The sequence below is a fragment of the Equus przewalskii genome, chromosome 1 (assembly GCF_037783145.1).
Source record: "Equus przewalskii isolate Varuska chromosome 1, EquPr2, whole genome shotgun sequence".
In the NCBI taxonomy this organism is placed as follows: Eukaryota; Metazoa; Chordata; class Mammalia; order Perissodactyla; family Equidae; genus Equus; species Equus przewalskii.
This window is the reverse complement of record NC_091831.1, coordinates 116,444,549-116,471,395: the sequence shown is the minus strand read 5'-3', so window position 1 is coordinate 116,471,395 and position 26,847 is coordinate 116,444,549. Positions and strand designations below refer to the sequence as shown.

Here is a 26,847-nt window from a genome sequence, read left to right as displayed (position 1 = left end):
TTCATAATAGCCAAAAAGTAACAACCCAAATGCCTATCAAATGATAAATGGATAGACAAAATGTAGTATATCCAATGGATATTATTTGGCTATAAAATTGAATAAATTACTGATGCATGCTAGAACATACATGAACCTTGAAAACATTATACTAAGTAAAAACAGCCAGTCACAAAAGACAACATACTATATGATTCCATTTACATTAAATATCCAGAATAGACAAACCTATAGATATAGAAAGTAGATTAGTGATTGTCTAGGGAGGGGATGGTTTGGGGGGAAAAGATGAAAATGTTCTAAAATCAATTGTGGGAATGGTTGCACTACTCTGATCACAGGCATACTTCATTTTATTGCTCTTTGTAGATACTGTGTTTTTTACAAGACCCTCCACCAGCGAAAAGATTATGACTCCCTGCATGCTTACATGATGGTGAGCATTTTTTAGAAATAAAGCATTTTTAAATTAAGGTACGTACATTTTTTTTAGACATACTGCTATTGCACACTCAACAGACTACAGTATAGTGTAAACATAACTTTTATATGCACTGGGAAACCAAAAAATTCATGGGACTTGCTTCACTGCAATATTTGCTTTAATGCAGTGGTCTGGAACCAAACCCACAATATCTCCAAGATATGCCTGCACACTAAAAACCATTGAATTATACATCTTAAATAGGTGAATTTTATGGTATGTCAATTATATCTCAATAAAGCTGTTATTTTAAAAAGAGAGAACCTCTTTATGACTGACTTATCACTGAGAAATAGATGTACAATACAGCAATAAATCAGAATTGAGAAAATGTAACAAACAGTATAGATATAACGTTCAGAAAAACTTTAATAGTCACCCCATAAGTTTCCTTTTGTGATAATAAAGATAAAACCTAATGTGCAATGCCACTGCATTTATTTTCCTTATTTCTTTTTAATATTTTATAACTTTCCCAGTAATAGCCTATTTTTTTTTAAATTAAGACTTTATGGCTACTAACAAACAAAATTCCAGGACCAGATGGCTTCATTGGTGAATTCTACCAAACCTTTAAAGAAGAATTAACACCAATCCTTCTCAAACTCTTCCAAAAAATAGAAGAGGAGGGAACATTTCCAAACTCATTTTATGAGGCCAGCAATTACCCTGATACCAAAAGCAGACAAGAACACCACAAGAAAAGAAAATGGCAGGCCAATATCCCTGATGAACATAGATGCAAAAATTCTCAACAAAATATTAGCAAACCAAATTCAACAATACAGTAAAATGATCATACATCATGATCAAGTGAGACTTACTCCAGGGAAGCAGGGATGGTTCAACATGCACAAATCAATCAACGTGATACACCACACTAACAAAATGAAGGGTAACAATCATATGATCATCTAAATAGAGGCAGAAAAGCATTTAACAAAATTCCACATCCATTTATGATAAAAACTCTCAACAAAGTGGGTATAGAAGGAATGTACATCAATATAATAAAGGCCCTATACAGCCAGCCCACAGCTAACATCATACTCAATGCCGAAAAACTGAAAGCCTTCCCTCTAATAACAGGAACAAGACAAGGGTGTCCACTCTTGCCACTTTTATTCAACATAGTATTGGAAGGCCTAGCCAAAGCAAGTAAGGGCGAAAAGAAACAAAAGGCATCCAAATTGGAAAGGAGGAAGTAAAACTGTCATTATTGCAGATGACATGATATTATATATAGAAAACTCTAAAGATGCCACAAAAAAACTGTTAGAACTAATCAATGAATTCAGTAAAGCTGCAGGATACAAAATCAATACACAAAAATCTGTTTCTATACACTTATCACAAACTATCATACAGAGAAATTAAGACACCAATATCATTTATAATTACATCAAAAAGAATAAAATACCTAAGAATAAAGTTAACCAAGGAGGTAAAAGACCTACACTGAAAACTATAAGATACTGATGAAGGAAAGTGAAAAAGACACAAATAAATGGAAAGATATTCCATGATTATGGATTGGAAGAATTAATATTGTTAAAACGTCCATACTACCCAAATCAATATACAGATTCAATGCAGTCTCTATCAAAATTCCAATGGCATTTTTCAAAGAAATAGAACAAACAATCCTAACATTTGTTTGGAACGAAAAAAGGCTCTGAATAGCCAAAGCAATCTTGAAAAAAAAGAACAAAGCTAGAAGCATCACACTCCCTGATTTCAAACTATATTACAAAGCTATAGTAATCGAAATAGTATGGTACTGGCATAAAAGAGACACATAGGTCAATGGAACAGAATAGAGAGCCCAGAAATAAACCCACACATATATGGCGAACTGATTTACGACAAAGGAGCCAAGAACATACAATGGGTAAAAGGACAGTCTCTTCAATAAATGACGCCAGGAAAACTGAACAGCCACATACAAAAGAATGAAACTGGACCACTAGCTTACACCATACACAAAAATTAACTTAAAATGGATTAAAGATTTGAAACTATAAAACTCCTTGAAGAAAACAGAGGGTAAGCTCCTTGCCATAGGTCTTGGCAATGATTTTATGGATTTGACAGAAAAGGCAAAGACAGCAAGTGGGACTATATCAAACTAAAAGGTTTCTGCACAGCAAAGGAAGCCATCAACAAAGTGAAAAGGCAACCTACTGAGTAGGAGAAAATATTTGCAAATCATATAATTAATAGGGGTTATTATCTAAAATATATAAAGAACTCATACAACTCAAGAGCAAAAAACCAAACAATCTAATTAAAAAATGGGCAGAGGATCTGAATAGACATTTTTCCAAATAAGACATACAGTTGACCCACAGGTACATGAAAATGTACCAACTTCACTAATCATCAGGGAAATGCAAATCAAAACCACAACGAGATATCACCTCACACCTGTTAGAATGGCTATTATCAAAAAGATAAGAAATAACAAGTGTTTGTGAGAATGTGGAGAGAAGGGAACCCTCGTACACTGTTGGTGGGAATGTAAATTGTTGCAACCACTATGGGAAACAGTATGGCGGCTCCTCAAAAAATTAAAAATAGGACTACCATATGATCCAGCAATTCCACTTCTGGGTATTTATCCAAAGAAAATGAAAACACTAACTCGAAAAGATACATGCACCCCCATTCTCATTGCAGCATTATCCGCAATAGCCAAGATATGGAAATGACCTAAGTTTCCATTGATGGAGGAATGGATAAAGAAGATGTGGTATGTATATACACACAATAGAATATCAGTCAGCCATAAAAAAAGAAGGAAATCTTGCCATTTGCAATGACTTAGATGAACCTGGAGGACATTATACTAAGTAAAATAAGTCAGACAGAGAAAGAAAAATACCATACAATCTCACTTATATGTGGAATTGTTACCAAAAGTTCAGTCTCTGATCCTGATGCCAATCCAAATATGGAGAACAGAGTCTTGGGTGAAAAAGGAAAGGCTTTACTTTGCCAGCAGAGGGAGCAAAGCAAGGGCCAGTGCCCCAAAAGTTGCTTGCTCCCCATTAAGAAACGGGTAGGGTTTTTATTTGGGGTTTTAGGTAGGGGAGGGGGACTATGGCCTTCTTAGTCAGCATTTTCCCATCAGCTTGTGTCTGGGGCTTCTTCCAGTGGAGGAGACAAAGGGTTTCTCAGATGAGTGTCCTAGGCTGTTTGTCTCCATGGTAGAAGGTAGACTCTGAGGTCAGGAAGCTGTGGAGTTGGGCCTGGAAAGCTCCGGTTTCTTGATATTCTCTGGACATTAGTTTCTCTGTAAAAGAACTGTGATTAGCCACAACTTTAGTAGGAGCCCAGCTTGAGCCACGTGGGTTTTAACAATTTGTAACTTCTATTTGGTTGTAAAGCTCAGAGAGTCAGAGGTTAAAGAAACAAATATTTACCTATGAGTGTAACTAAAGAAGCAGGGAACTGGGAATGTGTGCTTTTAGTTCTAGCTCATGTATGCTGGGTTCACTGTAGGGGAACCAATATCAGGGCTGGTATTAACTAAGAGCTGGTAATAGAATCTCAAAAAAAACCCAAAACACCACACAAAAACCAAGCTCATAGATACAGAGAACAGATTGGTGGGGGTGCAGTTCAAATAGGTGAAGGGGGTCAAAAGATACAAACTTTCAGTTACAAAATAAACATGTCATGGGGATCTCGCATACAGCTTAGTGACTGTAGTTAATAAAGCTGTGTTACATATTTGAAAGTTGCTAAGAGAATGGATCTTGAAAGTTCTCATCATAAGAAAAAAATTTTTTTGTAACTATGTACGGTGACAGATGTTAACTAGATTTATGTGGTGACCATTAAAAAAATAATGAAAAAATTTTAACACTATTTTTTAAGAGTAGTTTAAATTCATACCAAATTTGAGGGAAAGGTACAGAGATTTCCCATCTACCCCCTCCCCTCTCCACATGCATAGCCTTCCTCATGATCACCATCCCCTACCAGATGGTACATTTGTTACAACTGATGAACACACATTGACACATCATTATCACCCAAAGTCCATAGTTTACATTGCCGTTTAGTCTTGTTGTTGTATATTCTAAGGGTTGGGGCAAATGTACAATGACATGTATCCATCATTACAGTATCATACAGAGTACTTTCACTGCCCGAAAAATCCTCTGTGCTCTGCCTATTCATCCCTCCCCTCCCCCAACCCCTGATATTTTTACTGTCTCCATAGTTTTGCCTTTAATAGTCTATTTTTTATAACTATCTTAATAAATAGAATATGGCATTTGCTATGGTCTGAATATTTGTGTCTCCCCAAAACTCCTGTTGAAATCCTAATCCCCAAAGATGATGGTACTAGCAGGTAAGGTCTTTGGGAGGTGCTTAAGTTACGAGGGTGGAATCCTCATGGATTCCATGGATTCCATGGATCCTCATGGAATGGGTTAGTGCCTTATAAAAAAGGCTCCAGAGAGCTCCCTAGCCCTTTCTGCCATGTGAGAAAACAACAAGTCTGAGATCTGGAAGAGAGCCTTCATCCAACCACCCTGGACCCTGATCTCAGACTTCTAACCCTCAGAAGGGTGAGAAACAAATTTCTGTTGTTTATAAGTTACCCAGTCTGTGGTACTTTGTTACAGCAGTCCAAAAGGACTGAGACAGCATTTGAATAATAAAAATGTCAATCGCACATTTTTTAAATGTCAACAGCAAATTTGTGGACATCTTTCATAAGTGAAGAGACTAAAGTCCCCATAAGTTGTCATTTTCCCAGGAAAATACAGCAAAAGCCTGGGAAGCTGAGTTGTCACCAGGCTTTGAAGTCAGGTTTGTCACCAAAGCCCATGTTTTTTCCACATCAACCGATTCCACCTTTTTAGGTTAAGTGCCAGTTAATCACAGAACTCTGATCATCCCTCAGGTCAGTTCTCTTTCCTCTAACTCAGTAGGGTTCTTGAGGTTACGGAAAATGAGAACAGGAGACTCTTGATGCATTTAAATGTTAAGCACTAACATTGTAATGATATAGAAAAACATCTTTATTTTTCTTAGTCATAGATGTGATCCCTCCCCAGGAGAGCCCTTCCTGATGCCAATGGTCCTAGGATTAGATAAAGATGACTCCTGTTGCTCACAAACACTGGTGGTAGAAATGTAAAGTGTTACTGCCTTTTTGACAAGTAATTTTGTAATATTTTAATCTTGCAAAGTTTATCCAAAAATAAAAGTATATATTCCCTTAATATAAACAAACACATGGACAAAGAAAACAGTTCAGTGGTTACCAGGGGAAGGAGGGTGGGCACAGGGGATAAAGGGGAGCATTTATGTGGTAACAGACAAGAAATAATGTACAACCGAAACTTCACAATGACATAAACTATTAGGAACTCAATTTTAAAAAAAGGAGGGAAAAAAAGTATATATTCCCTTGATCCAGCAATCCCACACCTGACTCTCACAGCAATAAAAGCAACAAAACCATAAGGACAGATGCACAAGACTGTTTAGCACAGTCAACATTTTAGCAAAAATCTGGAAACAACACAATCAAAGAGAGTATGACATATCCATTACATGAAATATTACACAGTCATTAAAAGGTTTCCAGGACAAGGGTGCCAAGCCACTCAATGGGGAAAGGACAGTTTCTTCAACAAACAGTGTTGGGAAAACCTGCAAAAGAATGAAGTTGGACCCTTATCTTACACCACATTCAAAAATCAATTCAAAATGGATTAAAGACCTAAATATAAGACCTGAAACTATAAAACTCCTAGAAGAAAACATGGGAGAAAATCTTCATGGCACTGGATTTAGCAATTATTTCTTGGATACGACACCAAAAGCACAAGCAACAACAAAAAAAACAGACAAAAGGGACTACATCTAACTTGGAAACTTCTGTGCATCAAAGGACACATTCAACAGAGTCAAAAGGCAACCTACAGAATGGGAGAAAATATTTGCAAATCATATATTTGATAAGGGAGTTAATACCCAGAATATATAAAGTACAACTCAACAACAAAAAAGCGAAAAACCCAATTAAAAAATGGGCGAAGGATTTGAGTAGAGATTTCTCTAAAGATGACATAAAAATGGCTAGCAAGTCTTATGAAAAGATGCTCAACATCACTAATCACTAGAGAAATGCAAATCAAAACCATGAGATATCACCTCACACCCATTAGGATGGCCGCTATCAAAAAACCAAAGAATAACAAGTGTTGGTGAGGATGTGGAGAAACTGGAACCCTTGTGTACTGTTAACGGGAATATAAAATGATAGAGCTGCTATGGAAAATGGTATGGCAGTTCTTCAAAAAATTAAAAATAGAACTACCATATGTTCCACAAATCCCACTTCTGGGTATATATTCCAAAGAATTGAAAGTAGGATCTCAAAGAGATATATTTGCTCTCAAAGAGATATATTTGCATATTCATGTCCATAGCATCATTATTCACAACAGCCAAGAAGTGGAAGCAACCCAAATGTCCATCTATAGATGAATGGATAAACAAAATGTGGCTTATACACACAATGAAATATAACAGTCTTAAAAAAGAAGGAAATGCTGACACATGCTACAATGTGGGTGAACCTTGAAGACATTATGCTGCATGAAATAAGCCAGTCACAAAAAGACAAATACTGCATGATTCCACTTACATGAGGTATCGAAAGAGTCAAACTCATAGCAACAGAAAGTAGAATGTGGTTACCAGGGCTATAGGGAGGGGAAAATGGAGAGTTGTTCAATGGGTATACAGCTTGTTTGGCAAGATGAAAAGTTCTAGCGATATGTTGCACAACAATGTGAATATACTTAACACTACTGAACCATACACTTAAAATTGGTTAATATGGTAAATTTTACACTATGTGTTTTTTAATTAAATATTTTTTTGATTATTAAAAACAACTCCAACTGAAACTATCACTCACAGAAATGGCATCTGAAATTTCAACAAAAAAGGAGTTTGTAGTAAGTAGCATCAAACAAAAACCTGAACTGAACAAAAGGCTTAGAAGGATTTTCAAGAGGTATTATTAGAGGAAAAAAAGGTGCAGAAAAGAGACTGTAACATAAGCCTATTTTTGTAAATCAATCAATGATTAAAATCTACCTATCTAGTTATATGATTGTATACGCCTGAAGAAAATTATGGAAGTTTGCACACTAAATTAACAAGAGTAATTAACAAGGGAAGCTACTGATGTGGGTTGGGGAACGAGAGGGAGAGAAGACATGAGAAGGGAAGAGTACAAAAAAGGAAAGGGGACAAATACTACACTAAGTTTAAAAAAAAATCTCAGGGGCCGGCCCCGTGGCCGAGTGGTTAAGTTCATGCGCTCCGCTTCGGCGGCCCAGGGTTCGGATCCTGGGTGCGGACAAGGCACCACTCATTAGGCCATGTTGAGGCGACATCCCACATGCCACAACTAGAAGTACCCACAACTAAAATATACAACTGTGGGGGCCGGCCCCGTGGCCAAGCGGTTAAGTTCACCCGCTCCGCTGCAGGCGGCCCAGTGTTTCGTTGGTTCGAATCCTAGGCACGGACATGGCTCTGCTGATCAAGCCACGCTGAGGCAGCATCCCACATGCCACAACGAGAAGGACCCACAACGAAGAATATACAACTATGTACTCGGGGGCTTTAGGGAGAAAAAGGAAAAAAATAAAATCTTTAAAATATACAACTGTGTACTGGGGGGATTTGGGGAGAAAAAAGAAGGGGAAAAAATAGAATTTAAAAAACAAAAACAAAAACAAAAAAACAATTCTCAAGCTGCCACAATTGCAACTCCTAACTATAAAGTATTAGGAAATGCAGCAAGCCTTGGCAGATCTGGAAATTCAACTCAAACAGGGACCTGAAGAGCACTTTGAAACTTAAAAAGGCAAAAATGAACTCCTTATCTCCACTGTCTGCTGTCACATCACATTCCTTCTCTGAAGCACGAGCACAGAACTACCTCACCTGAACAGGTGGGAGAAATGCCAAAGGGTAAAAGGAAAAATCATGAACATAAAAGGAGCATTAATATTTCAAAGTATTATCTCATCATACTGATATCCTCAAAACTAAAAATCATCATATTTTGCCCCTCAAGTGATCAGTTCTGGCTATTCAAGATATGACTGTATCAATGAGCTAGGCTACTTGAGAACATTTGAAATCAGAAAAATGGCATTATCGGTGTCAGGAAGTTTAAGAACTCGTGTGTGTACGTTTCCCCTTGACAGCCAGCATATCTCAATGTGGAAAAGCAAAGGCTTACATATAATGCCCATTTCTGCATACATCAAGCTGAGACACACACTTGGTGCCTGTGATTCGATCTTCTTCACAATTTCTTACTATCTCCTTCAACAGTGAATCAAGATCAGGAAGCACATTGTTCCCCATCAGCTGTTCACTGTGAATGAAAGTGTGTAGACTGGCATTCCAGTGCAACACCACTTATTTGGACAGCAACCCCATTCCCTGCTGCCCAGAGTCGGTGCTCTGTCAGAGTTGTTCTCAACACACATTTCCAGTCTAAATCAGAGATCACAAAATAATCCTAACTAAAATTAAAATCTCTTCTTCTACAACATGAGTTCTCAGTGATAAAAATAAAATGCTTCAGGTACCCCTCCCTCATACCTACCATGCACAAACCAGAAGGTGATTCATGATCTGCATTGATGGTTTCGTCTAACCAAAAAGCAAAATACTGGACACACACACCTGAGAGTAACAGCTCTTCCACATAGCATGCTATTAATATCACGTGATATCTAACACTGTCATTTAATAAAGGAATTTTGTAAATAGACTCTTCTGCTTTCTCTTCAAGCAGAATAACTTGTGCCTGGATTTACAAGCTTCTTACCAATAGCAGGCCTGAAATCCACTTTTGTCACATAGAACTCATTCTACCCTGAATGATATCTCTGAGATCTTAGTCTCTTCTCTGACTTTAGCAACAAACTCATCAATTTTATACTGTAAAGTGTGATTTTACATTTATTTAAGAAAATAATTCGTTCACCAGAGAGGCCAAATGCTTTCTGGGCTGCCATTATTTGACAAAGTTTCACAATAAAATAACCCCTGAGTACCTGGGAATGGATTACTAATAGGGTGAAATCAGATTTTCAGATACTCATTGCTTTGTCTTCCTTTTTGGGTAGTATATGTGAAATCACCATATTTGCAGATTGATTTGTCCCAGAACAAACAGATTTATACCCCATATGCACACTACATTTATGGCAAAATTCTGAATTGTACATTATTATTTATTATCACTATTTTTGAGCCACTGATTCTTTTCTATAAAATAGGATATAATGCAACATGATAGTAACTACAACGAAAGTAAGCTAATGGGAATTAGCTCAAATTTTATGTGAAGCCTAGCTAAACTCTACACCATTAACATGTTAGCTAAGACAACCAATTTATTACATACACATTCCTTAAAAATGCAAACATTAAGAATACAATGATGCTTCTTTAAAAAATATAATTGATCTTATATTTCAAGTTTGTAAAATATACACAAAAAATACCATTCCAGTGCTGACCACATGACAGACCTTAGGGATACTTTTAGTTTTCAAGACACACTTTCAGAAACAGAAATCAAGCCAAGTCTTTCAGAAACTACTGGCACAGGCACATCTAGCCCTTACTTTGGCAGGGATTTTTTTAAAGGTATCCAACAATTAGAAATTTTTCAGGAGGCTGTAAAATTGCATTCAGCAATGGAGATCCTAGAAATTCTACTCTAGCTCTCCATTTATTTATAACAGCGTCCCAATAGGTCATTTCCAAGGGTACTACAACGAAAAGGAGTTTAAGGAAAGAGAGATTGTTTTTATGGGATTTGTATCTCCAGTGCAGACCTCTCCTCCCAGTCCACACCTGAATATCCATTTCCCACTTACAAAAATAATTTCATATTCAAGTCATTTACTGAAACCACATACAGTAGTCCCCCCTTATCCATGGGGATACGTTCCAACCCCCCTAGCAGATGTCTGAAACTGCAGATAGTACAGAACCCTATTTATAGTGTTTTATCCTATCCACACACACCTATGATAAAGCTTAATTTACAAATTAGGCACAGGAAGAGATTAACAACAATAACTAATAATAAAATAGAACAATTATAACAATATACCATAATAAAAGTAACGTAGATCTTAGCAATCTCACCATACGATTTTTTTTTCTTCCTTTATTAAGTGGAAAACTTTCACCTTTTCATTTAAAGGAAGCACTTTATGGCTTCTCTTTGGCATATCTGAATTGCCAGCATCACTACTCTTGTGCTTCGGGGTCATTATTAAGTAAAATAAGGGGCACTGTGATACTGTGACAGCTGATCTGGTAACAGACAGGGCTACTAAATGAAGGGCGTGTACAGTGCAGATACGCTGGACAAATGGATGATTCACAGCCCCAGGGGGAAGGCGTGAGATTTCAAATAAATGTATAGTTTCAAATAGATGTAACCTTGCTCCTTAATTTTAGTATGGTGAAGAGCAAAGGAAACAGCACTGCAAAGCTCAAAACCTTAATCTGAATATTCAGCACCGCTAATTATCTGTTAACCTCCATACATGACAATTCTCTAATGTATATGAAATAAGGACATCTTAAGGCACCACAAAGCAACACGTATAAAACCAAGTTCATGATCTTCCCCAAAATGGTCCCCTGACAGCATTCCCCATCACGATGAATAGTTCCATCATCTGCCTTAGTTCAACAATTTAAAAACCTGGGAGTCATCTTTCACACCACCTTCTTACTCAGCGCATATCCAATCCACCAGGAAACTGGTGACTTTACTTCCTAAATATTTCTCAAATCCATTTCTTACCACCCCACTGCCACTATCCTAGTACAAGCTACCTTATCTCTCATCAGGACTAGAGCAAGCCTACTACCCTATGTGATCTCCACGCACTTCTCAACCCCCCTCCAATTGGTTCTCTGTGCAAATTCCCAAGCAATCTTTTCAAAACACAGACCTGATGTTACCCCCTTGCTTAAAACCCTTCTGTAGCTTTCATTATTCAAAACAGACCAAAATCCCTAAGACTAAATGCTGCCGGGTCTGGTGTGCCCCTTCTGGCGTGGCTTTTCTCTTTGCTCTCTGCTCCAGCCACACTGACAATCCAGCTTCTCAAACACACCACACTATTCCCTCCTCTAAGTGCTCTTCTTCCCTGAGATGCTCTCCCTCCCCCTTCACCTATCTAATTCCCACTCATCCTTCAGATCTCAACTCAGGTATCACTTCTTCAGGAACACTTTCCTGTCCCAAAGCCTCCATTAGGTTCCTCTGCATAGAATCATGTTCCTCATCTGGGGTGTAATTATACAATCTTAGGTGTAATTGATTAAAGTCTATCTTTTCCACTATGGTGTAAACTAACAGCAGCAGGTACTGTGTTTTATACATCATTATAACCCCAACACCTAACAACATATTGGCACATAGTAGGTGCTCAGTTTGTTGAATGAATATATGAATGAATAAATAAGCCAGTACCACTGACAATTCCCATTTATCTCTAATGACTCAGAATTTTATCACTGGTTGTGAAGCAACTGTCACAAGAGCTACACAAATTTGCTGTTAAAGATTACGAGTCACTAGATTCCTCAAAAAACTAAAAATAGAACTACCATACGATCCAGCCATCCCACTCCTGGGTATTTATCCAAAGAGCCTGAAGTCAGCAATCCCAAAAGTCCCGTGCACCCCAATGTTTATTGCAGCACTGTTTACAATAGCCAAGACGTGGAAGCAACCTAAGTGCCCAACAACAGACAAATGGATAAAGAAGATGTGGTACATATATACAATGGAATACTACTCAGCTGCAAAACAGAACAAAATCATTCCATTTGCAATAACATGGATGGACCTTGAGAGAATTATGTTAAGTGAAATAAGCCAGCGAGAGAAAGACAATCTGTGTATGACTCCACTCATATGAGGAATTTAAAACTATGGACCAAGAACAGTTTAGTGGATACCAGGGGAAAGGTGGGGTGGGGGGTGGGCACAAAGGGTGAAGTGGTGCACCTACAACATGACTGACAAACATTAATGTACAATTGAAATTTCACAAGATTGTAACCTATCAATAACTCAATAAAAAAAATAAAAAATTAATTAAAAAAAAACATAGTGGTGAGAACTCTGAATAAAGTATCATTCTAATCAAAAAAAAAGATTACGAGTCTCTAGACTCTACTTCTTGAGATTAGAGACCTTGTCTTACTCAGATTTGAACATAGAGGCAATATAACATACTGGTTAAGAGCTCAGGATTTTAAGTCGCACAGGTTGGGTTCCATCTAGCCTCTAATACTTACTGTCTGAGCTAAAAGCAAGTTACTTAACTTCTTTGCATATCAGTTTCTTCATCTGTAAAACTGGTATGAAACAGTAGCTACTAATAAGGTTATTGTGAGGATTAAATAAAATTGTGCATTTAAGTGCCAGCACAGGGTCATTCTTATTTTTCCACAAATGATTGTTAAAGTAATGGTAACTGATGGTCCTCAAAAGGCAAATACACAAAAATATTGCAATAAAAAGTCACTGTGTGTAGAGGTACTGATTTCTACCTAAAACTTCCCTGATAGCCCAACAAAGATCATCTCCCTACAGACTACCCTTGGCAATGGAACCATGCAACCACGGAGGAAGAACGTGTCTGTGGCACTGGGCACGCTCAATGCAGTGCAAGGATGGTTCAGTAAAAAGCTTTCCTAAAGTCTATATCCTTTAAAGCTAATAATAATAATTAGAATACCAACCTACCAATCGCACATAAATCACATATCTCAGAAAAACAAGGGGAACCAACCAGTGAAGCACACTAAAAATAGGATAAGAATAAAAGAAGTTAATGGGGCAATTCTTCTAAGTAGTTAAAAATACAATCAACAAGAGAAACACCAAACTGAATACCTAACACGTATAAATATGGATAATGGCATTAATACTCTGAAGAATTTAAATTTGGATTTTACAAATTCAGTTTTAACTCTGAATATTACTGTAGTATTGTCTCAAGTTTAAAGAATTAGGAAAATGATTTACCAAAAACTTTCACTTTCAAGTCATTTAATGAAACCACATATATTTTCAAAGAAATGTAACCTTGCTCCTTAATTTTAGTATGGTGAATAAGAAAGGACACAGAACTGCAAAGCTGAAAACCTTAATTTGAATATTTGGCACCACTAATTAGCTGTTAACCTTCATATGCCACAATTTTCTAAGTTACATAAATAAGGATATGTTAGCAAAATGTCAATAATTGTTAAAAGTGTATGGCAAGAACTCTTTTTCCTTTTTTTTTTGGCTGAGGAAGATTTGCCCTGAGCTAGCATCTGTGTCAGTCTTCCTCTATTTTGTGTGTGGGATGCTACCACAGCATGGCTGACAAGTGGTGTAGACCTGCAAACCAAGGCCATCGAAGCAAAGTGTGCCAAACTTAACCACTACTCCTCGGGGCCAGCCCCAAGAACTCTTCAATTCATTATACTTGAACATTTTTTGTGTATGTTTGAATTTTTCCATTATAAAACATTAACAAACAGGACAACTTCTACTTAGCTGCCTCACTGTTATGCAGATAAAATGAAATAAAGTCCATTATCTTACTATGTTGGGTAGTGTCTAGGTAGTTTAAAATGGTTTTTTATAGTCTTCTCCACTAAATTCAGTACGTAGCCAAAAAAATAGATAACTAAGGATTTTTAACACCAATTCTAGGAAGATAAGACACAATAGTGTCCTCTACTGGTATTCTTCCATGAAGAAACATGATTTTCTTATTAAAAAGTGTTGGGAAAAAATCAACCAAGGTGTTCTATAGCTAAATATGAGTATTAGTAGTCTTTTGCCAATCCTCAGGTAAAGATAAATAGATAACTGCTATAATTTTAAATTTCTTCCATAGGAACCAGCCCTGTGGCCGAGTGGTTAAGTTCACGTGCTCCACTTTGGTAGCCCGGGGTTTCGCCAGTTTGGATCCTGGGCACGGACATGGCACTGCTCATCAAGCCACGTTGAGGTGGTGTCCCACATGCCACAACTAGAAGGACTCACAACTAAAATATACAACTATGTACTGGGGGGATTTGGGGAGAAAAAACAATTAAAAAAAAAAGAAGATTGGCAACAGTTGTTAGCTCAGGTGCCAATCTTTAAAAAAAAATTTCTTCCATAAATTCTTAAATCTTTAGCATCTGCTACAGCCTGGGCATATTAGAGTCTAACGTGATAACTAGTTAAATTCATTCATTCATTCAACAAATGTTAAGTGGCTGCTGACTGTGCCAGCCTCTGCACTAGGTGGTAGGTGTAAGCAGAAAACTCTGGTTCCTGCCTTCCTGAGGTAAGAATTTGCATATTTATTTATTTTCATTATATCATAATTATAAAGGTTCATGGGTCTGCAGAGAATATCCCACAATGCGAAAGGCATTCCGATACTGTAAGGTACACAACTTGCATATTTGAACACAGCTGCAGCCCTGGACTCTGACACAGGTTTTCTCAACTCAGCACTACTGACATTTTGGGCTGGATAATTTTTTGTTGTTGAGGGCTGTCCTGTGCACCATACGATGTTTGGTAGCATCCCTGGCTTCTACCCACTAAATACATCCTTCCCCCAATGTGACAACGAAAAGTATCTCCAGACATTGCCAAAGGTCCTGGGGGTGGGGAGCAGTCCAAAACTACCCCTGGTTGAGAACCACTGTCTAAGATTAGGAGCTAGTAACTAGCAGAGGTGGAACTAGGACCTAGGTTTTGTTTTGTTTTTTTTCTCAAAATAGTCACGCATCTCAACGAAGGGACAGTTCTGAGAAATGCATCATCAGGCAAATTTGTCGTCGTGAGAACACCATAGAGTGTACTTATACAAACCTAGATGGTATAGCCTACTACACACCTAAGGTATATGGTAGTAATTTTATGGGACCACTGTCGTGTATGCAATCCATTGTTTACTGAAACATCATTATGCAATGCATGGCTGTAATACTTTAATTACAAAAGTAATGTATGATCATCGTCAAGATTCAAACCAGAAGTACATGATAATGAGTAGGAATTCTCCCTCTCCTCCTTCCCATCTCCCTTCCTCCAAGAGTAACCACTTAAGTCTAACGTGTAGGTATTTTTACACACACATACACACACACAGAGGAAGAGTTTTCCTCTTTTTAAGTTCTGTGACTTACTTTTTTCATTCAGTACTATATGTCAGTATATATCTATCCATCTCCACTTTCTTCATAAGCTGCAAAGCAGTCTGAGTTATGGGTGTATCACAATTTATTTAAGCTTTCACCACTGATGGGCATTTAGATAGTCTTCAACTTTTAGTTATTTCTAACAAAGCTACAATGGAAAAATACTATAGTTAACATACTTGCACATCCATTTTTCGGCACTTATACTAGGATTTCTATGGCCCTGACTCTTGGAAGTGGCATTACTGAGTCAAGGGTATACGTACACGTTTTAAATTTTACTGGGTACTGCCAATAGCCTCCCCTTTCTTCTTCACAGGCTGCCACAAGAATGAAAAATACATCTAAAGATGTTTGTAGAAGTGCTATATATTATATATCCCCAGTTCATAATTAAGGCATTCCCAAAATAGTTAATGCTCTCCTCTAAGTCTCCTTGTACTTTCTTTTAACAAAAAGTGACTTGTATTCCTTTTTTAAAAAATCCTCTTTGCAGCAGTCCTAGGAGAGCTATTTTAAGCAATAGGAAGATAAAGCAGTGAACACAATCAACCATTTTGTAAATGAGAAGAAATGTGTGCCATATCCAACATTTTCAATGTGACAAGTATGCTTACCAACCATTATTTTAAGTATTACCGATGAAATGCAGAGGGTTATTTTTTTTTCACTCCAGGATTTTCATTATATTTTCTATTGATTTTTATTACAGAATTATAGGATAAAATTTCTCCGTAACTGATATGCTTTAGTAAACCTAATTTAATATCTTGCCCTGACTCTCAGAACACTTGCAGTAAGAAAACGACCTTATGCAGTGTTAAATTTCGGTCCAGTCAATAGTACTCAAGGAGAGGAGACAACTTTGACGCTTAAAAAAAAGTTTAAGCATCATCAGATCAAGCAAATGCAGACTTCACTCTTAATTTGATACAATAAACCTTTCAACAGGCAATATATATATATATTATATATTATGAGCTAGGACATTTATAATGTTATGAATTAAAACATCTGACGGTACATGAAGTTGCCTCAGTTCACTATAGCCTGTATGCCCTTGATAAGATTCTAGCAAATTTCCTCCTTAGAATTGTCCAATTATGAACAAATATGGAGGACTGGAAGGAAATACGGAAAAGAGAAGACAGCTGCTATTTGTTAGGATGGTGGGATAGTGCTTGTTTTCTTAGTTTCTATTGGTCTTCTGTTGTTTGGGCTATAGTTCATCATAAATTCACTATTTCCATAATTACCATCATCAGATCCTCTTGAGAATTCACCCAAATGATATGAATGGAAAACTGTCTATAAGCTTGTTACCCAAAACGTGGTAGTCTGACCAGCAACATCCACATCATGTAGGTGCTTGTTAGAAATGCGGAATCTCAGGCCCCACCTCTGACCTACAGAATCAGCATCTGCATTCTAATAATATCCTCAGGGGGTTTCTGTGCACATTAAAGCTTGAGAAGCCTTGGTCTACAAGACTTGGAGCAGTGATTCTCAAGGAGTGGGGAGAGAGGGGAATGATTTTGTCCCCTAAGGCACTTTTGACAATATCTGAAGACATTTTTTTCTTTTTTTTTTGGTGAGGAAGATTGGCCCTGTGCTAACTAACATCTGTGTCAATCTTCCTCTATTTTATACATGGGATGCTGCCACAGCATGGCTTAGTAAGCAGTGTGTAGTTCCATGCCTGGGATCTGAACCGGCGAACCCCAGGCCAGTGAAGCAGAGGACATGAACGTAACCACTATGCCACTGGGCCAGACCCTGGGGACACTTTTTGGAGGCTGCTACTGGCATCTCATGGTTAGAGGCCAGGGATGCTGCCAAACAACCTACAAGGCACAGGACAGTCTCCCATAACAAAGAATTATCCGGCCCCAAATGTCAGAGCTTGAGAAACCTTGACCCAGAGGAAAAAATGGGTTTGCCCAATTCCATATATACATCATAGATTGTAAAATAAAAATACCAAAAGTTCATACTGCCCTTTTTGTCAGAATTCAAATATCATTTTTAGTTCCTATTTTTACTGGTAAAAGGCTATATTATTTACTTTAGAAGAAAAGAGTACAAGGTCATTGAATTACAGTTAGGAGAAACAATATAATGCTTCCCCAAAAGGTGAACAGAATGTTTATTTATGTTTTTTATTGAAGCATAACTGACATACAATATCCTATTACTTTCAGGTGTCCATTATAGTGATTCAATATTTATATACATTATGAAATGATCACCATGATGTCTAGTTACCATCTGTTACCATACAGTTATTACAATATTATTAACTATATTCCTTATTCTGTACATTACATGCCCATGACTTGTTTGTTTTCTAAATGGAAGTGTGTACCTCTTAATCCCCCTCACCTATTTTTCCTGCCTCCCAATCCCTCCCTTCTTGAGTAACCACCAGTTTGTTTCCTGTATCTATGATTCTGTTATGTTTTGCTTGTTCATTTGTTTTGTTTTTCAGAGTCCACATATAAGTGAAATCATACAGTATTTGTCTTTCTCTGACTTACTTCACTTAGCGTAACATCCTCTCGGTCCATCCATGTTGTCACAAATGGCAAGATTTCATCCATTTTAATGGCTGAATTACATACACGTGTGTATATGTATCTCCCATCTTCTTTATCCAGTCGTCAGTCGATGGGCACTTAGGTTGCTTCCATATCTTGGCTATTGTGAATAATGCTGCAGTGAACATAGGGGTGCATATATCTCTTCGAATTAGCATTTTTTTCTTCAGATAAATACCCAGAAATGGAATTGCTGGATCATATGGTAGTTCAATTTTTAATTTTCTGAAGAACCTCTATATGTTGTCATTAGTGGCTGCACCAATTTACATTCCAACACACAGTGTACAAGGGTTCTCTTTTCTCTGCATCCTCACCAACACGTTATTTTTTGTCTTTTTGGTAATAGCCATTCTGACAGTTGTGAAGTGGTATCTCATTGTGATTTTGATTTGCACTTCCCTGATGATTAGTGATGTTGAGGATATTTTCATGTGCCTGTTGGCTATCTCTTTGTCTTCTCTGGAAAAATGTCTATTCAAGTCCTCTGCTCATTTTTTTTTTTAAAGATTGGCACCTGAGCTAACATCTGTTGCCAATCTTATTTTTTTTTCTTTCTCCCCAAAGCCCCCCAGTACATAGGTGTATATTCTAGCTGGTCCCTCTAGTTGTGCTGTGTGGGACGCCACCTCAGCATGGCCTGATGAGCGGTGTGTAGGTCCGTGCCCAGGATCCAAACTAGCGAAACCCTGGGCCACTGAAGAAGAGCACGCAACCTTAGCCACTCAGACATTGGGCTGGACCCCTTTGCCCATTTTTTAATCAGGTTTTTTAAAATATATATATTAAGTTGGGTAACTTCATATATTTTGGATATTAACTCCTTATCAGATGTATGATTTGCAAATATCCTCTCCCATTCATAGGTTGCCTTTTTGTTTTGTTGATGGTTTCCTTCACTGTGCAATGGCTTTTTAGTTTAATTATAATCCCATTTGTTTATTTTTCCTTTTGTTGCCCTTGCCTGAGGAGACTGGTCCAAAAAAATATTGCTAAGATTGATGTCAAAGAGTTGACTCCCTATATTTTCTTCTAGGAGTTTTACGGTTTTAGGTCTTACATTCAAGTCTTTAACCCATTTTGAATTTATTTTTGTGGCATAAGATAGTAGTCCAGTTTTCCCACTACTTATTGAAAAGACTGTCTTTTCCCTATTATATATTCTCGCCTCCTTTGTCATAGTTTAATTGACCATATATGCATGGATTTATTTCTGGGCTCTCTATTCTATTCCATTGTCTGTTTTCATGCCAGTAACATACTTTTTGATGACTATAGCTTTGTAGTATAGTTTGAAATCAGGGAGCATGACGCCTCCAGCTTCATTCTTCTTTCTCAAGACAGCTTTGGCTATTTGGGGTCTTTTGTGGTTCTATACAAATTTTAAGATTGTTTGTTCTAGTTCTGTGAAAAATGCCTTGGCATGCTGATGGGGATTGCATTGAATCTGTAGAGTGCTTTGTACAGTATGGACATTTTAACAACATTAATTCTTACAATCCATGAGCACTGAATATCTTTCCATTTATTGCTGTTGTCTTCAATTTCTTTCATCAATGTCTTACAGTTTTCAGAGAAGAGGTTTTTCACTTCCTTGGTTAAATTTATTCCTAGGTATTTTATTCTTTTTGATGCAACTGAAAATGGTATTGTTTTCTTAATTTCTCTTTCTGATAGCTCATTATTAGTTATTAGACTTCCAATACTATGTTGAATAAAAGTGGCAAGAGTGAGCATCCTTGTCTTGTTCCTTATCTTAGAGGAAAAGCTTTCGGCTTTTCATCCTTGAACATGATGTTGGCTGTGGGTTTGTCATATGTGCCCTTTATTATGTTGGGGTACATTCCTTCTATACCCATTTTGTTGAGAGGGAACTAGAACATTTAAATTAAAATTTTAGTCATATAGCAAAAAAGAATCATTAAAAATAATCTCTTATATCCTATTATCATTATAAAACTATACCTATGCTGTTCTGGAAAGTAGATTTCTAAAGAAACAAGTAAACTTTTATCAAAAATTATTCCAATATTTACCAACTCTCATTGTCAACACATGCTTATTTAATATTAAGCTTAAAATTACATCTGAAAAAAATTTAATCCCAATTCTTAGGGGACAAGAATAATGCTATTAGAAGAAAAATGTTCTGTATTGAAATTACTGTACTAAAAACTCATATCCTAATTATAAAAAATTACTTGCTAAATCTAATATGAAAAACTTTCAAAGTTCCATCAGCAGGCTACCATATCAGGAGATACAAAGACAAATAAAACCCTGTCTTCCAGGTGCTGGCTCATAGAGCATATTTAGCATTTGCAAGGAAACCAAAATAATTTTTAATTTTAAATTAACTTGCATGAAATGTTTACCTAAAGACATGAGGCATCTAGATACTCTTTGGGATGTAATCATAACAAAAGTAGAGATGACAGCCACTATGTGTGTATTTCTGTTAGCTTCTGAAAATGACTAAAGGTGAGATGAAAAAAAATCTTTCATAGCTCTCATTTTCTATGAAATAATTATTTTATTTGCCTTTGAAACAGAACTCAGCACTACACATACCAAAAATAAACTTTCAACCATTTAAAATGTCACACAACTACACGGCTAAGAAATATAACTATCTAATTCCCATAAATCACTGTCCCAATCATGGACAAGTCAGTTTAAAAGGCTTGTATTATCTTAATGTACTAGTTAATTATGTATCTTTTAATAAAGACAAAATTGCCTCTTGAGCCACTTTTCCAGCTCTGTGATCTTCCATCAGCCAAATAAATATGGCTGCAGGCAGACTAAACATTTTCTTTTCCTGGAGATTGGCTCACAGAAAACCTAAGGAAGAGTTATTAGTAAGACTCTAAGATGAATACGAAAAGAATAAAATGTAAATGTAAAAGTAATTATGATTGAAAGAGCCTAAAAACCATCTATCACCACCCTCTCATTTTAAAGAGGGAGAAATAAAGGATGAGCAAGGTCAAGCAATATGCTCCAGGAAACACAACTAGTCAGTGGCAGGTTTCCTGACTCCAGACAGTACTTTCAACCACCCTACATTCAAACACAGTTATACACAAAAGCATATCAACATTTAGGAGCAAGTGTGCAGTTCCATTACCTATTCAATATCATTTTGTTCTTCAAATGATCACTTACTAAGAGCACACAGAATCCTGGAATTTTAAAGCTGGAGGGGGGAGCCTTTAATGATCTCTCATCTTACAGACGAGGAAACTAATATCCAGAGAGATATTACTGTTCTATTCATGCATCCACAAACATTAACTGGACTCCTACAATAAGGTAGGTCTTAGAGATACAAAAATAAACAGGATAAGATCACAGTTTTTAAGGAGCTCTCCTAAGGAGCTTATGGGACAAAGAGAAAAGAAAATACAAATGTAATTCAGCGAGATGGTTATCATAACAGAGGTATTCACTAAGCAGAGTGGAGGCAGAAAGAAGGAATTACTCAGCTCTAATTGTTTTGGATTTAACACTCAACACCATGCCTGAACAGAAACCATTCACACTATTTAACGCATGGCTGTGATGTTTTATATTGAAACAGATGGAAAAAGTCCCGCTTTCACCAAAAGAGAACTACAGTTTTCTAGAGTGTCCAGCACAGCACCTGGCCTTTCATATATATTACTTAATCCTGAAAACGACTCAGAGGTAAGCAGTATTATCCTCATTTTTTCAAAGAAGAATGACAGCTGAGACACGCTTGTCCAAGTCAAGATACATCAGTGTCATAATTTGAACCCAGGTTTGTTCGGCTCCAAAATCACATTCCTTTCTCTCTGTTAAACTATGACTCTCTCTGCACAGGATTCTCTTTCTTTGTTGAAATCACTCTCCTCATTATTTCTCTTCAGTCTACATTAAGCAATACATCCTGCAATCAATAATTCTCGTCTTCAAGATTATTACTTCCTAGATCAGAAGTCATAATTTAAAAACCTTAAGGAAGGAACGACAAGAAAAGGGTCTTCTTATATCCAAATCATGTTTTCTCCTTTTAAGAAACTCATGACAAAAACTGAAATACTGACGAAGCGAACTTCGGCTTTCAACTCTTGCTTAGAGGATTCTTAGCTTTTCTGTCTAGATCACACCATAGGTGCTCCACAAATGGGAGTCTTTTTCTTCAAGGCTGAGAGGACTGCCTCTTTTTGAAACTTTCTAAAGCACTTGAAATTTGAAGAAGTACTACGCATTTCTCTTTTGTGGTTTCTACTCCTGTCCAAGACACCCTGACCTACAGCAGACCCGGGAAAAAGGCCGGCAGCCAGGGACGGCTGCTGGCTCTCTACAACTCACACAGCCCATCTTCGGGTGAGAGGAAAGATTCTCAACGGCTGCGGCGGAAGGAAGCGAGCCCGCGGCAGCAGACCCAGTCTCAACCCCTAGGGCTCAACGCAGGAGCCTCCCACTTGCCTGGGAAGAAAGTGACAATGCAGGCAGCCCAGCCGAAACCACCGAGGAAAGCCCTGCTCAATAACAGCGGCATCTTTTAGCGAAAAAGTCGGATCGAAGTATACACTAAGTCACCCAGCAGTCTCCAGTGATGCGAGTCATGGAACAAAAACCAAAGTGGCCTTTTCTCTGCATTTAAATGAACACATCAGGGCATTTAAACTGAAACCTCACTCCAAGCCCCCAGGACAAAAAAATAACCGCACCAAGGTTCTCCGTGCGGGCCGTGGCCTCGCGGCTTTGCCGGCACGGGCGCGCAGCGGCCCCGGACCGCCCCCCCCGTCGCCCAGGCTCACCTCCGGGCGCAGCGCCCCCCGCGCCGGCCGGACCCCAGCGCCCCGCGACCAGCGGAAGAAGGAGGAGGAGGCGGAGCGGGCGGGACGCGAGGAAGAGGACCGCCGGCCCCGACTCCCGCGCGGCCATCGCCCCGGAGCCGCGCGGGAAGGCAGGGAGCCGCCTCACGACGGCGGCGCGGGGAACGCGGGCTTTAGGAGGATGGAGAGGGGAGTGTGGGTCGGAGCCAAGGGAGAGCAGACGCTGCAGAAGGGCCCCTTAGCGCCTCAGCTCCCGCCCGGGCAGTCACCTCAGCCGCGCGGGCTTGGGCGGGCTCGGCGCGCGTGAGGAGGTGCCCTGAGCCCGGCCCCGCCCTGTCCTCCCGCCGCGCTTGCCCCTGGCCCCGCCCTACCTGCCATAGCCCCGCCTCTGCTCCGCCAAGTCGGTCCCCCCTCGGCCCCGCCTCTCGCCCTATCCCGTCTGCCTCTAGCTCCGCCTTTTCCACACCTGGCTCCGCCCCACCAACCTGGCCACGCCTCCACGCCCGACAGGAGGAGGTTGCCGCCCCGGAGCTCAGAGTCCCTGGAAGCCCAGGGCCGGAGGCTAACGTTGCAGGCTGGTCCTGCATCTGCTGGGTGACCTTGAGCAAGGCACTGTATACCTGTGATAACTACCATTAATTAATGTCTGCTCTGTGCCCAGCACCAAGAGGGGAGCCAAACGGACAGATGGCTCCCAGCAGACAGAAAACTAGTAAACATAGTTATTTCGAGTTGTGATAAGAGCTGCGAAGGAAACAAGCAGAGGAGGCTGAAACATCATAATGGTGGGAGGGTACCTGTTCCTAAGCTCTCGCCTGCGGCGCTGGGGCGAGAAAGGTACCAATTGCAGCTTGCCTGCGTCACGGGGCTGTTGTGGGGGCTAAGTGATCCCCAACAGGAGACCTGTGTAGTGGACCAGCGAGGCGACCCTGGGCAAGTCACCCTCCGTCTGGGACTGTTTCTTCATCCTTAAACTAAGGCAGATAAACTAGAGGACTCAGAAGGTCCAGCTCTAATGTTCACTCAATCCATCCACAGAAATGATACGAAATTGCCTTAAACGTGGGCAGTGCCCTCTGTTACCATCAATTAACATTTGTAAATATTAGTGACTCCATCTGTCACAGACACTTAGCAACTCCAGTGGTAACTGATACTAATTGATACTGGAATCCCCTCTCAAATCCCGCTAGACCCTGTATTTCATCCCCTCTGTTCATAATTGATTATAAAGCTTCATTTAGCTGAAGAGATTCAGACGAATTATCTTTAAACTTCAATGGCAGAGCGTTTCACTGATTTTTCACAGAAACCTTTACGGAGTTGACACCTCTAATGACTCCTTGTGAGCAGGAATTTCACTCCAGGCTCCAGACGCAAAACCTGTTTAAAAACAAAACCTGGTGGGGCTGGCCCCGTGACCGAGTGGCTAAGTTCGCGCGCTCCGCTGCAGGCGACCCAGTGTTTCTTTGGTTCGAATCCTGGGCGCGGACATGGCACTGTTCATCAAACCACGCTGAAGCAGCGTCCCACATGCCACAACTAGAAGGACCTACAACGAAGAAGATACAACTATGTACCGGGGGGCTTTGGGGAGAAAAAGGAAAAAATAAAATCCTTAAAAAAAAAAAAAAAAAAAAAACCTGGTTGCAAAGAATCTAAATGGTAAGATTTAGTTACATTTTTCCTAGGTCTAAGTACAACTAGGAAAATGGAAACAATATCCAATGAAACTAGTCCGCTTAAGGTGGACTTAAAGAAAAAGGCCACAGAAAAGGGACCCATGAGATGATAACGAGGTTAATCATTAATTACACTTCTGCACAGGAAGGAAAGAAAGTACATCTTGTCCCTTCACTGCAAATTTCTGTTTTGCTCTAAAGAATTTATGGGGTATGGGGCCGGCCCCGTGGCCGAGTGGTTAAGTTCTCGGGCTCTACTTCGGTGGCCCAGGATTTCACCAGTTGGAATCCTGGGCATGGACATGGCACCACTCATCAAGCCACGCTGAGGCGGCATCCCACATGCCACAACTAGAAAGACCCACAACTGAAAATACACAACTATGTACCGGGGGGCTTTGCTGAGAAAAATGAAAAAATAAAATCTTTAAAAATAATAATAATAATTTATGGGGTAGATAGGCACTTAGAGAATTCACCCTAACAGTGCTTGGAGAAAGTAAAGCGTTATTCCACTTTTACAGCCACGGGATTTGAAAGAGAGTGGTTGAATAACAGTTGAAGGTCACTGTCGTGGCAAAACTAGAGTTAAATGATTGCTAGCTCAGCCACAGTAAGCATAACTGGATTTCCTAGACCTCCCACAACCATGAGAACAACGGTTATTTACATAATCTGTGAAAAACACTGCTGGTTGTTGTTACCGTTTTTAAGTGAAAGGCAAAATGTGTAATTTGTTGGGCACTTTAAAATCCAAGCAGATAATTATAGAATATAATATATGCATCTTGGATGGTTTTTTCTAGGATACACCGATTACTCTCAGTTGCAGGATGTGCTGGCTGCACCTGACTCTGCTAACAGGCATCTTCATACTCCTAGGAGACGCTGGCTGATCAAATGACAGCGAAAACTGCTGCTGTTGCTGTGACCACCACCTATAAAGGTCCCCTAAAGTAGCATCTGTCTACCAACTTTCTGAGATTTGACCAAAGAGAATGTCTTACGGTCTTGACAGTGCACCCGCATCCCAGCCAGTACATTTTCCTCTGAAGATTGTGGAATTTTTATTACACTTTCCTGTCTTCACCTATCCTTACTCCTTCTCCCCTCCCCTGAATATCCAAACCCACCCTTTCTTCAAGACCCATTTCAAATGTCAATTGCCCTGTGAAGCGTAGCCTGATCCCCCACCAGCCATACCCATCTCCCTTCTCTGAACTTTCAGTTTAATTTTATTTCTCTCACAGCACTTACTACTTTCTATCTTTTTGTCTATTTCTCTATAAATCTTATGTTTTCTACTAGATAATGAGCTTGTAGGCCTAGATCTAGGTCTTACTCATCTTTGTAATGCCCACTAGCCAATCAGTGCCATGCCATAGAAAGTGGAATTTAATAACTACCATATTAACCTTGCTAAGTAGCAGGGGAATGTAAGGATCTAAGCATGTTTTAATATACTAGCTCATTTAATCTCAAGCAGTATGACAGGAGTGGTATTTCTATTACCCTTGTTTTGACCTCCTCTTCTCAGTTCTCTTGGCAGTTTCCTCCCCTTTTACTCAAACTCTGCATGTTAGGAATGCCACAGGCTGAAATCTGGGACCTATTCTCTTGTCTCTGTACACTCCCCACTCTGTGATCTTATCTATTTCCCTGGCTTTTAAGATCTTCCACATACTGACAATGACCAGATTCACACTCAGGTGCTGATCTCACCTTTGAGCTCCAGTACATCTGACTGTGTACGTGACATCATCGTCACTTGGACACGTCACTTACTTACAGATGTCCCAAAACATTTTGTCCTCTTAGTCTTCCCGTCTCAATCAATGGTACCACCATCCAACTAATTACTCAAGCTAAAAACCTGGAAGTCGTCCTTGCTTCCTCCCTCTGCTTCACCCACCAAGTCTAATTCAACCTTAAGTGCTATTTACCTTGAATATACCTTGAATCCCTATCCTTCT

At 39.0% G+C, this 26,847-nt stretch overlaps 1 protein-coding gene across 7 annotated transcripts in view; it reads right to left on the bottom strand.

Moving 5' to 3' along the window:
• Positions 1 to 23,923, bottom strand: part of CHRNA5 (cholinergic receptor nicotinic alpha 5 subunit) — a 44,066-nt gene extending 20,143 nt beyond the window's left edge. The window contains exon 1 of one of the 7 annotated variants that reach the window (XM_070573484.1): positions 23,678 to 23,923. In XM_070573484.1, coding sequence (XP_070429585.1) covers positions 23,678 to 23,828 — 151 coding nt within the window. In that variant the 5' untranslated portion in view covers positions 23,829 to 23,923. Of the gene's footprint in view, positions 1 to 22,839; positions 23,115 to 23,174; positions 23,561 to 23,677 lie in introns of those variants that run through there. The other 6 variants (XM_008533957.2, XM_008533956.2, XM_008533954.2 and 3 more) reach the window with 6 other exon arrangements.
• Between the last annotated feature and the right edge of the window lie 2,924 nt (positions 23,924 to 26,847).